This window comes from Penicillium arizonense, assembly GCF_001773325.1.
Source record: "Penicillium arizonense strain CBS 141311 chromosome Unknown PENARI_contig014, whole genome shotgun sequence".
NCBI classification, from domain to species: Eukaryota; Fungi; Ascomycota; class Eurotiomycetes; order Eurotiales; family Aspergillaceae; genus Penicillium; species Penicillium arizonense.
The window spans coordinates 591,942-604,276 of NW_019173291.1; the positions used below are offsets into that span (position 1 = coordinate 591,942).

The 12,335-nt window shown below is 47.7% G+C and overlaps 6 protein-coding genes across 6 annotated transcripts; 3 read left to right on the plus strand and 3 right to left on the minus strand.

The window, feature by feature from the left end:
• Positions 1-2,521: 2,521 nt before the first annotated feature.
• PENARI_c014G06006 (Zn(II)2Cys6 transcription factor) lies at positions 2,522-3,888 on the plus strand (the record flags this gene model as incomplete). Its single annotated transcript, XM_022633520.1, has 3 exons — positions 2,522-2,536; positions 2,607-3,795; positions 3,866-3,888. 3 exons carry the CDS (start codon positions 2,522-2,524, stop codon positions 3,886-3,888), a joined length of 1,227 nt encoding a protein of 408 aa, XP_022486638.1.
• A 33-nt stretch (positions 3,889-3,921) lies between these two features.
• PENARI_c014G03979 (putative aminotransferase) lies at positions 3,922-5,224 on the minus strand (the record flags this gene model as incomplete). Its single annotated transcript, XM_022633472.1, has 3 exons — positions 3,922-4,636; positions 4,694-5,133; positions 5,192-5,224. 3 exons carry the CDS (start codon positions 5,222-5,224, stop codon positions 3,922-3,924), a joined length of 1,188 nt encoding a protein of 395 aa, XP_022486594.1.
• Positions 5,225-5,971: 747 nt separating this feature from the next.
• PENARI_c014G06674 (uncharacterized protein) lies at positions 5,972-6,458 on the minus strand (the record flags this gene model as incomplete). Its single annotated transcript, XM_022633532.1, has 2 exons — positions 5,972-6,232; positions 6,315-6,458. The coding sequence occupies 2 exons, from the start codon at positions 6,456-6,458 to the stop codon at positions 5,972-5,974; spliced, it is 405 nt and encodes a 134-aa protein (XP_022486522.1).
• Positions 6,459-6,804: 346 nt separating this feature from the next.
• On the plus strand, positions 6,805-8,277 carry PENARI_c014G11553 (putative Snf1 kinase complex beta-subunit Gal83; the record flags this gene model as incomplete). Its single annotated transcript, XM_022633634.1, has 3 exons — positions 6,805-7,541; positions 7,596-8,175; positions 8,230-8,277. The coding sequence occupies 3 exons, from the start codon at positions 6,805-6,807 to the stop codon at positions 8,275-8,277; spliced, it is 1,365 nt and encodes a 454-aa protein (XP_022486601.1).
• Positions 8,278-8,812: 535 nt separating this feature from the next.
• Positions 8,813-9,982, minus strand: kae1 (O-sialoglycoprotein endopeptidase; the record flags this gene model as incomplete). Its single annotated transcript, XM_022633614.1, has 2 exons — positions 8,813-9,558; positions 9,631-9,982. The coding sequence occupies 2 exons, from the start codon at positions 9,980-9,982 to the stop codon at positions 8,813-8,815; spliced, it is 1,098 nt and encodes a 365-aa protein (XP_022486733.1).
• A 276-nt stretch (positions 9,983-10,258) lies between these two features.
• On the plus strand, positions 10,259-11,879 carry PENARI_c014G02564 (ribosomal lysine N-methyltransferase; the record flags this gene model as incomplete). Its single annotated transcript, XM_022633444.1, has 3 exons — positions 10,259-10,409; positions 10,524-11,122; positions 11,172-11,879. The coding sequence occupies 3 exons, from the start codon at positions 10,259-10,261 to the stop codon at positions 11,877-11,879; spliced, it is 1,458 nt and encodes a 485-aa protein (XP_022486660.1).
• Positions 11,880-12,335: the final 456 nt, after the last annotated feature.

Below are 12,335 nucleotides of genomic sequence, written 5' to 3' on the forward strand. Positions count from 1 at the left end.
CTTGGCTGGCCAAAAATGGCATCTGGACATGTATCAATACCCAACCAGCTAATTTCATGGTGAGGCGAGATTTGACAGGGGCTTGCAGGGAGGGGTTTCTTACTGGGCTACTTTGTACATGTGCATGTACTTTCTCCGGGATGCTACTGCATGTTCGAGGAATAGCTCTTATTTATGAGAACAAATAGACAATCGTATCCGATAATAAAACTAATTGAGACTGGATGTTCTTAATCTGTTGGCTATAGTTCGTGGTGGTGATACTGGTTGAAACGTCACTAAAATGATAGATGTGTACTATGTACCCTGTCTAGAATCCAGAAGGACACAAGACTTTATTCAAATTTTCATCCCCCATGCAATACATAATTTCAAGCTTCTTTTCGTCCCTGATCTTCTCTTGTAGTTAGTATCGAAGCCGCTTTCAAATGGCTCTCGGTATCGTCTCTACCTTCATATTCGTTCGCGCCACGATTCTAGCCGCGTGGGTCTTTTCTACATTAAGATCATCATATGATCTTTCAGGGCTTCTTTTTCCAAGTGCGATAATCTAAACATATGAGCAAAGTGTCACAGAATGAGATCTCTACACATGTACCAATGGACTGATTCCGACTCTTGTGACGCAACAATACTTTGTTCGGCCAACTTATTGGCCACCAATGGACCACCAAGAGTCAACAAGTTTGCGGAAGCGCGTTTTTGTATGTGATAGGTAGGTATGTCGCGGCCATCTGCTCTTGCATGTAAACTAAAGGTTTAAAGTGGATCGATTATTCATGAGATCTATTTAACCCGCCTACCTGCCAGTACTCACCAACCCGGAAGCATATCACAGCATCACAGCACTCCACCTCCATATCCCTAAAGACAACTACCGAGCTCTTTTGAACATACATGGTGGTCGTGACTGAGCTGAAAGGGTGTGTACATTTGCATTGTTTATCATGTACATTTATTAAAATGTCCTAACAAGTCTAATTTAGACTTATTACCAGTAGTGGGAAGGTCGTCATCATCAGCTTTGGGCAGCTTGGAGTGGGCGTTGCAGACCTATGTTGCCTACATTCGAAACTATGTCGGGACAATCTCTGGTCTGGAATCTTACAAGGTAATTGTTGACGAGGAGGAGGAAATTGTCCACGAATTTGCTGCCAAAGCTCTGTCAATTTTTATGGCATTCAAAAAGGACAGAACGTCAACGAGGTGGCCATGGCTGATCTTGCCCAGGTCCAAGAAATGCTTGTATCACTCGCATCGCACATATTTGATAACCATATTTCTGTCTAAGGTTAGAAGGAGATTACCATCTGCTCCATTATCCAGGCCCGCAAGATTTGACAGCTCTTTTGTCCCCATCTCGTGAATATTTAGGACGAGCGTACAACGACATATGCTGTAGTCAACGAAGAAGGCTAGTCAATTCACGACTAATCGTTCATCTCCTAGAGAGCTTATGCATCTTCGTTGCGTTCATCGGCCAGATAAAGCAGTGGGTGAATCAGCAAGATATAACTAAGGTAGGGTGCTCTCCCGATAGAGAATCACATTGAAAAATTCTTCTTACGTTGTGATTATAGTAGCTCACTTCTTGCGATTGATTTTATTTTGGTTTCGATGTGCAGTAGCCTCTGGTCTCTTAATCCTGCACATCAATATATAGATATCAAGAAACGGAACCACGGGGGGTTTTATAGACTTTGAATGAACGTGGGCTGCGGTAGACGTAGTAAAACATGCTTGCCAAGCTACAGCAGAAGGCTACAAGGATATAAATATCCTTGCAAAGAACTATCAGTTGCACAACATTACTATGCCGCGTCGCTTATTTTGCGTGGACACAAAGGAAATATCATAAGACATCAGACGAACTTTGGGACAGACAGCTGGTTTTACAGAATGTTAAACGGTTGCACAGGTTTTATACAGTCGGAGGTCATAATCCCTTTATACCCCCACCTTTATATAATCTGTATGACTAACCAACCATTTTGGCGCAACTACAATACGAGAAACTCGAAAAAATGGGTGAAAAAGAGGTGAAAAGAGGCCAAGGTGGGAGGAAACAATTAATTAAACGGTATACTGGCTTCAAGGCTCATGTAGACTGCCTATTATTTCATCAGTGGCACTCTATACACATTTATGACCCCCTGTTGTATCATCGCATATAGCATACAGACGTGGAGTAGTGAGTAAATTCGAGCGAAGCTTACACAGAAAGTTGTAGATGTACAAGCACAATATATCACGCAGGTAGATTAAGCCACTTGAGGGACGTATTGTCAGGTGCGCATTAACCTAGATCATTCTCATGCTCCCGAGTCTGGATGTTAGACAGAGATGGATGGGGAGGATATATGAAGTGATGTGATTGGTTGGATCGGGTACTTAACTCAAACAGGGCAAGGTGGGACTCCCGATCCTCTTCACTTCACAACGTTCACTTCTTCTCTTTGTGCATAACGTTTGATGCAGAATCATCGAGTTACTAAAAGCGGCTGTGCCCAAAGAAGACGAGATGGCTGCGTGGAGTGTCGCAGGAAGAAAGTAAAAGTAACAGCATCATCCCACTCCACATGAATCTCACTGACCCTAGTCTATAGTGCGACTTGAAAAGGCCAGTATGTTCGCGCTGCACTCGATTTCCGAAAGAGTGCAAGTATGATCTGAACCTGGTTACGCATCGGCCAATTCGGGCAAGGCAGGATGTGAATGGTCAAGTCGACCTGAGTGTCAGCCAGAGTCTGAACCCTCTCGCGCATCAACCGACGATCAATTTGTCGCCATTTCTGTCATCTAAAGAGTCCCAATTCTTTATGCACATTTTCAGTACTGAGACTGCCCCGCGGCTGTTCCCTGCAGCCCCGGAGATCTTTCTGCAAAGGATTATTGCAAGCTCCCTAGAAACGCCTCATCTCCTCTACGCATTGCTAGCGTCTGCCTGTAGCCACCACAGCCGACTCGTCAAGGATACAGGGCCAGATTCCAGAGTTTCATGTTTGAAATTTACGAATCTGTCGATTTCCAGTCTACGATCGACCCTCTACAACACGAATGCAACATTGACAGCGGAGACGGTGACTTCTGCAATGGCTCTTTGTACGAATGATGTCTGCAACGGGAACATGCAGACATGGCGCACCCATCTTGGTGGTGTTATGCGTCTGCTAGCTGCGTTTTTGGACAGTCAGGGCACATTGCGCATTGCTGATCCCTATGTCCAGTGTTTGGTGAAGTGGTTCACTACAATGGATGTTCTCGCAGGGTTATCTGGACTAAGCACTAGTAATATTCAGGGCCCTGAGAATGGGCTGTTGAACAGGATTGGTGATCAGGACAGTATGCATGTTGACGACATATGTGGCTACTCCCTGAAATTGGCCCCGCTGCTTGCGAAACTGTCTAATTTGGTGCAGAGACAAAGCCAAAGTGGGCTCGAGTTGCGCGAACTTATGGAGGAGTCTCGTTCACTCGAGAATGATATACGTTCACTTGTTGATTGCCGGGTTTCCGATATTGGGGATCATATTGAGTTGCAAAGCACACACCTAGCCTTTGTGTACTCCGCTTTGCTGCATCTTCACCGACGGGTTCAGATGCTTCCAGGCAATCACCATCTTGTCAAGTCAGACATCAAGAACATTGTTCATGCCGTTGAACAAATGTCATCATTATCATCTGCAAATATCCTAATTCTTTGGCCAATGTTTAGCGCTGGCTGTGAAACCAATGACACCAAAGAACGAGAGTTCATCCACAAGCGAATGGGCGATATGCAAAACCTTGGGATGGGTAATTTTACAAGGGCACGGGAACTTTTGAGCAAATACTGGGCATCGAAGACTTCATTGTCTTGGGATAGCTATTTTGCAAGACTGGGATTAGAATTGGTTCTATTCTAGAGAACGAAATGCCTCACTACGCCAATGACAGCTTCTCATACCCGTCACGCATAAACTTCCTCAAGGCCTGCAGACCATCGACCATCACCTCGTGCTCAGGGACATAGCCTACTCGCACAAATCCATGGAAATCAACACCACCTCCAAAACACTGGCTTCCAGGGACCAACATCACTCCAGTCGTCTCCTGCAGTCGTTGACAAAGCACAACGTCATCAATAGCCCTTCCTTCCCTATCAACGAATTTGATGAACGCAGTCGTTCCAGCCTGAGGCCTGGTCCATTTCACAGCCCAGCTAAACTCATGTACAAACGACTCAAGCGCATCGAGATTCTGTCTGGCCAGTTGAAGATTGCGCTGCAACAAGTTTTCCACGCAAGGACTAGACAAGGCATGTGCAGCTACACCGTCATCGATCTGGCCAACCGAGATAAGCGTGTAATCACAAGCAGAAGCACATGCTTCAATGATCTCGGGATTCGGCGACGCAATCCAGCCCAGCCGGATACCAGCCAGGCTGAATGCCTTGGACATGGAACCAGTCGAAATCACCTTCTCATATCCAAACTCAAGGATAGACGGGGGAGTCCCCTCGCTCTGGCTGAGAGAATGGAAAAGAGGCCGATACACCTCATCAGAATGAATGAGGATATCATGTTCACGCGCAATATCAACAATTGCCTGTAATTCTTCGCGGCGAAGAATAGCACCTGTGGGATTCTGGGGGTTGCTATATGGCCAGTTAGGTTAGAAACCCAACATCAACACCAAACAGAAAAACACATACTTCAAAATAATCAACTTCGTATTCCGCCGGATCAAAGTCTTCAACTCTTCCAAATCCAAGCTCCACCCTTTCTCCTCATTTGATCGCCACAGACTAACCTCCGCACCCAAAGACTCCGGCACGGAGTATAACTGCTGATACGTCGGATACTGGCAAATAACATGATCCCCGGTGCCAATATTCGTATAAAGTGCCAGAAAATTCGCCTGGATCGCGCCATTCGTCACGAGCACACCTTCTGCAGAGACAGATTGGGAATATAGATTTGCGATGTTGGCTCTCAGTGCCTCCGATCCCCGGATCGCGCCGTAGACTTGTTTCTGGCTGTAGTCTACTAGATCCTTTTTTTGGGAAAAAGACAAGAGATCATTTAGGGAGATTGAGGCACAGCAGGTTTCGGCAAGATTATGCTTTGCATCGTTTTCGTATAGGTCCATCCACTTTTTGAGGTTAAGGGTTGTTGGTTTGAGGGTATATTGGGGATTGGGGTTTGCTTACACGCTCCACGGCAAATTCGCTGATTCGGACCATTTTGGGCTTTAGGCTTGATTCAAATTGAGCAACCCCCTTCAAGTGAATGAAATATTGAGGATATTGGGAATGAAAGGGAATGAGGGACGCGGCCTGAGGGTATATATATGTGTTCTACCGTCCCCAGGTATACCTACTCAAAACCGATTGGCTAGATCGCATGTTTACCCAAGCCAATTTGAGCGGTACTCTCACAGACTAAAAATATATCCATTGTTCAAAAAAATTAGACTAAGTAACAATGTTTCCCATGTGTTGCAGGATACATTTGGATATTTTGCCCAAGTGGAGTATAACCAGAAGCTGTGATTGGTTGGGACGCAACCATGTCCTAATCCGTCAGCATGGGGACCCGTCAAAAAAACTTTCTCCACCAAAAAACGAAAAAAAAAAAGAAACGCTCACTCGTGGACGGTGTTTAGGAATAGCCGAACGCGGGGGTCGAACCCGCAGCCTTAAGATTAAGAGTCTTACGCTCTACCGATTGAGCTAGCCCGGCCGGGCTGTTGAAGGACGACGGACTTGGAGATTGATATTGTCGAGTTCTCACGAGTCGTCAATTATTGCACTACTAATTAAAACACTATGTTATGCTCAACATACTTGCATATGATTGTCCCAAGCAATCGTTGTGATTTAATGGGCAAAATTGGGTAGAAAGTAGTTTATATCAAATTTGCAATGGCAGCTTCAATTATATCATGAGATTATGTCCTGATATTCAACCAAGGTGCACGTATGCGTATATCATTCAGAGTCATAGCTTGTTTCTTCCTCCTCCAATATTGTCGAGGGTAGGAATTTGTGATCTTCCGTCTTCAGATCCAGGTAATCGAAGGGTGAATCTTGTGGTGCAGGATCTATAGCCTCATGTTTCACAGGACGCCGGTGAGGTTCATCTGAATCTTCAATCCGTAGCACATGCGACAGACCAGTTCCGGTGAAGTATAGGAACATCCCTATAGTAGCTCCAATAAGAACAGCCCCGGTCATGAAGTAGATGAATGCCTGTCAGAGGTTAGTGACGTGAGGACCACATGGCACTACAGGATAAAATTGAAAGAAATGAAGTCTCTATTCCACCGCATACCTCTAATCTGATCAAGATGCGCAATGGAAGCAGAGTTAGGTATAAAGCAAGCCGTCCGAGGTAGATCACCGGTGATAGGAGGAAGAGAAGGGGTGACAGCAAATAGGACAGTAATTGAGTTGTAACACTGAAAATGAACGACATAATAGCCGCTGGGACTGAGATCCAGCTCATGGCTTTTGTATACTTAGGAATGTTTGCCGTTGAGAATCGATCTGACTCAACTGTTTTGATATCGAAGTAGCACGCGCCGCGTCGAACTGTCAAGCCCTAAGCCCTAAGTTTCCCGATTGGGCTTCCGGCGTCATCGTCCGCCTCGACTTGTAACTGTACAGCGAGAGTACATCGTCCTAGTAACTCCTCCACCGCCAATACTTCCTGTGAGTTGGCATCGGACGAGTCTTCTTTCATGCTTCCGTTGTGATTCATACCAATCCTACTCTCGACCGCCCGCAAAAGGTTACCCAGTTGATACCTTTCCCCGCCTTCGATGGGCAACAACCCTTCCAAAGGCCCGGTCGGCGACGCGCCCCCGGCCCATGCTGGCCACAGCTCCGCAGGCGAACGTAAAATCGCCCGTCGTTCCTCTCTCAATGCGATCTCAAACAACAAGGCCACCGCGGCCGACCCCTCCGCCACTAAGGAGACTGCCGCCGGGCAATCGACAACATACCAAGGATCCGTTCAACAGCGCCTCCAATCTCGAAATGCCCCCGAGAGCTCTCTCAAGGACTTAGAAAGACCAGAGAAACATGATGCACGGAGACCGGAGCCTTCTCAGAGCAAGGACATTCCAATCCGGGACCACTCCAACCCAGTCCAGGTCCCGACCTCGCGCCATGCCCCAGGGCGCGACCCTGTGGCACCGTCTGCCCCGCCCCTCAACTCATACTATAGCGCATCGGCACATCTGCAACGTCCACCGCGGTTACCATTGCCAATTGGTGATGCTAATACTACGCCCGGATCGCCGATGGGCCCAGAGGACTCGCATATCCAGTCGCTTCCCACAAACCAGCTTCTAGACGATCAACTGGACCAGAGCACCACTGCTTTGGGTAATACAACAATTGAAGAAGAGGAGCTGATCGATGAGCTCCAGCCATACACAATCAGTGGAGTGGGCAAGGCTGTCCCGGTGGTTATCGAATGGACTGCGCCTGCTCAAAAGGTCTACGTTACGGGAACTTTTGTCAACTGGGAGAAGAAGTTTCGCCTACACAGAAGGTTGGTTGTGTATTCAAATTGCAATTACATTAAGGCATGACTAACGTGATATAGTGAAAATAACCCGTCCGTTATGTCCACTACGTTGAACCTCCGGCCTGGCACGCACCACCTGAAGTTCATTGTTGATGGAGAAATGCGCGCCGCAGATAGTCTCCCAACTGCCGTGGATTTCACTAACCATTTGGTCAACTACATTGAGATCAGCGCAGATGATGCTCATGACAGGGACTCGGGCGTTCAGCCAGGAGCCCACACCCCTCAAACGGTGCCGGATTCTTCTAAGCAAGATCAATCAAAAGGACTAGAGGATGTCCCTCCACAGAAAGATGAATGCGAAGAAGAAGTACCACCCGGTGACTTTGGCAGTGCTATTCCTCAATTCCTTGCCGATCTAGATAAGGAAGAAGAAGACCCAGCCTATGTGCAGGCTGCCAATGTCATTGGAGACACGGCTACCCCACCTAGCCTGCCTCTCTTCTTGGGTAAATCAATTCTTAATGGCACGACACCCATGAAAGACGACAGCAGTGTTCTCAATTACCCTAATCATACTGTTCTGAACCATCTTGCCACAAGCAGCATCAAAAACGGAGTTCTGGCTACTAGTGTGACGACGAGATACAAACGAAAAGTATGTCGACCTTTTACTCATTGCTCACGATAGAATCTAACGAAAGCCTTCTAGTATGTTACGACTATCTTGTACAAACCAACTGGCGATATAACAGATTGAGCTATGCTCAAGCACCTAGGTGGTTCTCTCATGCATGCATACATTTTTGCCAATTTCTGCCTCCGGCTATTGTGATTATCCGAGTTGCAAATATGAAAGATGTTTACGACGAATCTCCTCTTTTATCGACTTGTCGGTCATACCTCTGTCCAAGAGCCCTTGAGGTACTTTATCACCAATGGCAACTCAATACTCACTGGACTGCCAGACCATCGACAGTCACCATATGAATGTATGTTGAAGAATGCGTCACGAAGAGGATATTACTACATTTGCATGTTTTCTCGGGCGTTACTTTCGTATTAGGTTTTGAGAGGACGTGGAATTTGATTATGCAGGCAATTTACACAGGAGTGCACAGGCGTTCAGATTTATGCAACAAATTTACAAATGTTCTGAAACAGTTGAATTGACTAGTTAGGGATCAATGGCCTACCTAAGATTCATTGACCGGGTTCGAATGGTATATTGGATCTGACTCGTTCATTTCATAACACGTGATGGATCTTTTAAACTGAAGCATGATATATCAATATCAATCCCGCCACTTGACAAGCACCTCGTCTGTCCGGAATCGTTGCGTGCACGTAGATTCTTCCAAAGGAGTCCGGAAGCCCGTCCCATATGCCAGCATACCAGCCTGCGCAATCATAATGCCATTATCAATGCAGAACCGTTCATCTGTAGCATAAACACTGCCGCCACGATCCCGCGCCATAATCCCCATCATCTCCTGCAAGCGCTCATTGGAGCCAACACCGCCGACAATAAGGACCTGCTTCGAGCCAACATGCGCCATGGCGCGCTCAGTGATCTCAACAAGCATTGAAAAGACAGTTTCCTGAAGGGAGAAGCATAAGTCTGCACGGGTAGGAGTGCTCTCCAGACCCTCATTTGCAGTAATGACGCTCTTCTGAATATTCTTCTGTTCATCTTCCTTCGCCTTTTCTTCCCCACCTAACCCCCACTCCCTGGCGAGGCCATCAATTGCTGCTAAGATACCTGAGAATGAACAATCCATTCCTTTCACAACGTATGGGAGATCGACCAGCTGCTTTCCTTGCTTTGCTAGCTGTTCGATGTTGTATCCTGGTGCTGGGTCGTTGGAGATGTGCAGTGTGCGCGCGAACCGGTCTAGACAGTTTCCTACTGCCATATCGAGAGTTTCGCCGAAAATACGGTATCTCTGCGAGCTGTATGCGATGACTTGTGTGTTTCCACCAGAGACATATAGGACGACTGGGTTTGTCGCGCCGGTGATGAGACGACCCATTTCGATATCTGGATATCACATTGTCAGACCTTTTGGTTCTTGGACTAGAAGGGCATTGATGCGATGCATTCGAGACATACGTCCAACACAGTGGTTTACTCCGACCAATTCCTTGCCCCAGAGCAGACTCAGCATCCGCGCTGCGACTACCACACTCTGTAGCGGGGCACCCATTCCTGGTCCCTTGGTGAAGCAGATGCAGTCCACATCGTCTACAGATACTCGGGCTTCCTTCAGCGCCTGTTTCACAAGCTTCACAACCCACGCGCGGTGATGGCGCGCTGTATCCTTGGGCAGGAACCCCTCGCCTGGTGGGGAGACGTAGGTGTGACGGATATTGGCGAGGACCTGCGGGGGGCTGCCATCGTTGGGATGCAGCATGATGCCGATGCCCAATTTGTTGGCAGAGCCTTCCATGCCAATTGCGATCATGATGGGCAGAATGTCAAAGAATGAGAGTATATGTGAAAGAGAAGCATGAAAATGTCGAAGTATGAATGTTTTTCGTTATCGTTATCGGTTTAAAGCGGCACCCCGTTTCTCCGAACATTTCCTCTCTTTACTTCTTTACTCTACTTCTTCTTTTCCCCTCTCTCTGCCTTTTCATTTCCCTCACTTCTGTCCCTTTTGACTGCATGATCCTCTTGTCTTATTATATCTTTCTCTAATCCTCCCCTCTCCTCTCCCCTCCCAGCCCCCACCTTCCCAATGTCTTCGACTACCCACTTCTCCGACCCCGAGGGCTTCCAACAACAGTCGGACAATTTCATTTCCTGGCTGCAAGCAACTCCAGGAGTGAAATTAAACCCCAACCTCAGACTTGCAGATCTCAGAGCAAGCGGTGCAGGACGAGGTGTCGGTGAGTATTTTGCAAAAGATCCCCGCCAAGCACACAAAAGTGCCCATGCAGTGTCCCCAGAAATGGGTCCCACAGACATGTTCACAAGTCACTAACATGTCTGCCCTGCTCTAGTGGCACAGAGCAACATCCCTGAAGGTGAAGAACTCTTCTCGATCCCGCGCGGCCTAGTCCTCGCCGTCCAAAACTCCGAGCTGAAGACCCTGCTCGGTCAGGATGTTGAGCAGCTCGGTCCGTGGCTTTCTCTCATGTTGGTTATGCTGTATGAATATCTGCAGGGAGAGAAGTCAAAATGGGCTCCTTATTTCCGGGTCTTACCTTCTCGTTTTGATACCCTGATGTTTTGGTCGCCTGCTGAGCTGCAGGAGTTGCAAGCTAGTACCATCGTGGAGAAGATTGGCAGAGAGGGTGCTGAGCAGTCCATCTTGGAGATGATTGCTCCTGTTGTTAGAGGAAACCCGGCTCTCTTCCCACCTGCCCATGGTGTGGCTTCTTTTGATGGTGATGCCGGTGCTGCTGCTCTGCTTGAGCTTGCTCATGTCATGGGGTCGTTGATCATGGCTTATGCCTTTGATATTGAAAAGGCTGAGGATGACGATGATGAAGGAGAGGCTGCTGATGACAGCTACATGACCGATGATGAGGAGGAACAACTTCCCAAGGGCATGGTTCCGCTCGCTGATCTCCTTAACGCTGACGCGGACCGAAACAACGTGAGTCTATTACACCCCATCTTCGACACCGCAATTAACTTGCTATCAGGCCCGTCTATACCAAGAGGAAGGAAATTTAGTCATGAAGGCAATCAAGCCAATCCAACAAGGCGAGGAAATCTTCAACGACTACGGAGAAATTCCGCGCGCAGACCTCCTCCGTCGGTACGGCTATGTAACCGAAAACTACGCCCAATACGACGTAGTCGAGTTGTCCCTGAGCAGCATCTGCCAGGCTGCAGGTCTTGGAAACGCCGATATTGAGTCCCAACCCCGGCTCCAATTCCTCGATGAACACGACATTCTCGACGACGGCTATGTGATCCCCAGACCGGTCAACGCCAACCCATCTTTGGAAGATATTCTCCCTGCTGAGCTGGTGATCCTCTTGACTACTCTTGCTCTCCCTGAAGAGGAGTTCAAGCAGCGTCAGTCTAAGAACAAGCCTCCCAAGCCGGCATTCGAAGCCCACCAAGCTGCCATTTTGACTAGAGCTTTGCAGACCCAGCAGGCACAATATGCATCGTCTTTGGCACAAGATGCTCAGCTTTTGGCCTCGCTTCCTCCTTTGGATATGTCTGTCGCCTCGGATACCTCGTCTCGCCGAGCCAGGATGGCACTCCAGGTGCGCATTGGAGAGAAGGAAGTCCTGCAGGCTGTCCTCGGCATGTTGGAGCCCACAGCCACTGGATCATTGAAGCGCCCCGCTAATGGCGATGACGGTGATTCACGACAATTCAAGACCCAGCGGATGTGAAAGCCTCCATCACTTCGATTCTACATCTCCCACAACCCAAGCGTTCTACTGAACCAACGACAAAGAAAAGTGCTTTTTGCGAGTATTAAATTGTGTTAGATTTTCTGAATGTTTTTGAGCCTTTTCTTTTGCCCTACCATTCGTCGCTTGCATCATAACTTCGGTTATCCATCATACAAAGGCCGCTCGACAAACAGCCAGCACCACCGAGAAAAAAAGAGAAAATATGTACACTAACAAATGCAGGTGCGCTCAGGCCACGACGTGACTGGCACCTGCGCCGAAACGAAACGTCGAGAAAGAGGTGTGAGAGAAGAAGTGGAGGGGACGCGGAACAGGAAACGAAGAAAAGAAAAAGGAAACAAGTATATAGGGCTTCAGTCCAGGACCCTTCGCCGCCCGCGGAAATCGTCAAAGCATGAAAAAAAAAAAGAGATACTAAAACTACAAGGGTGA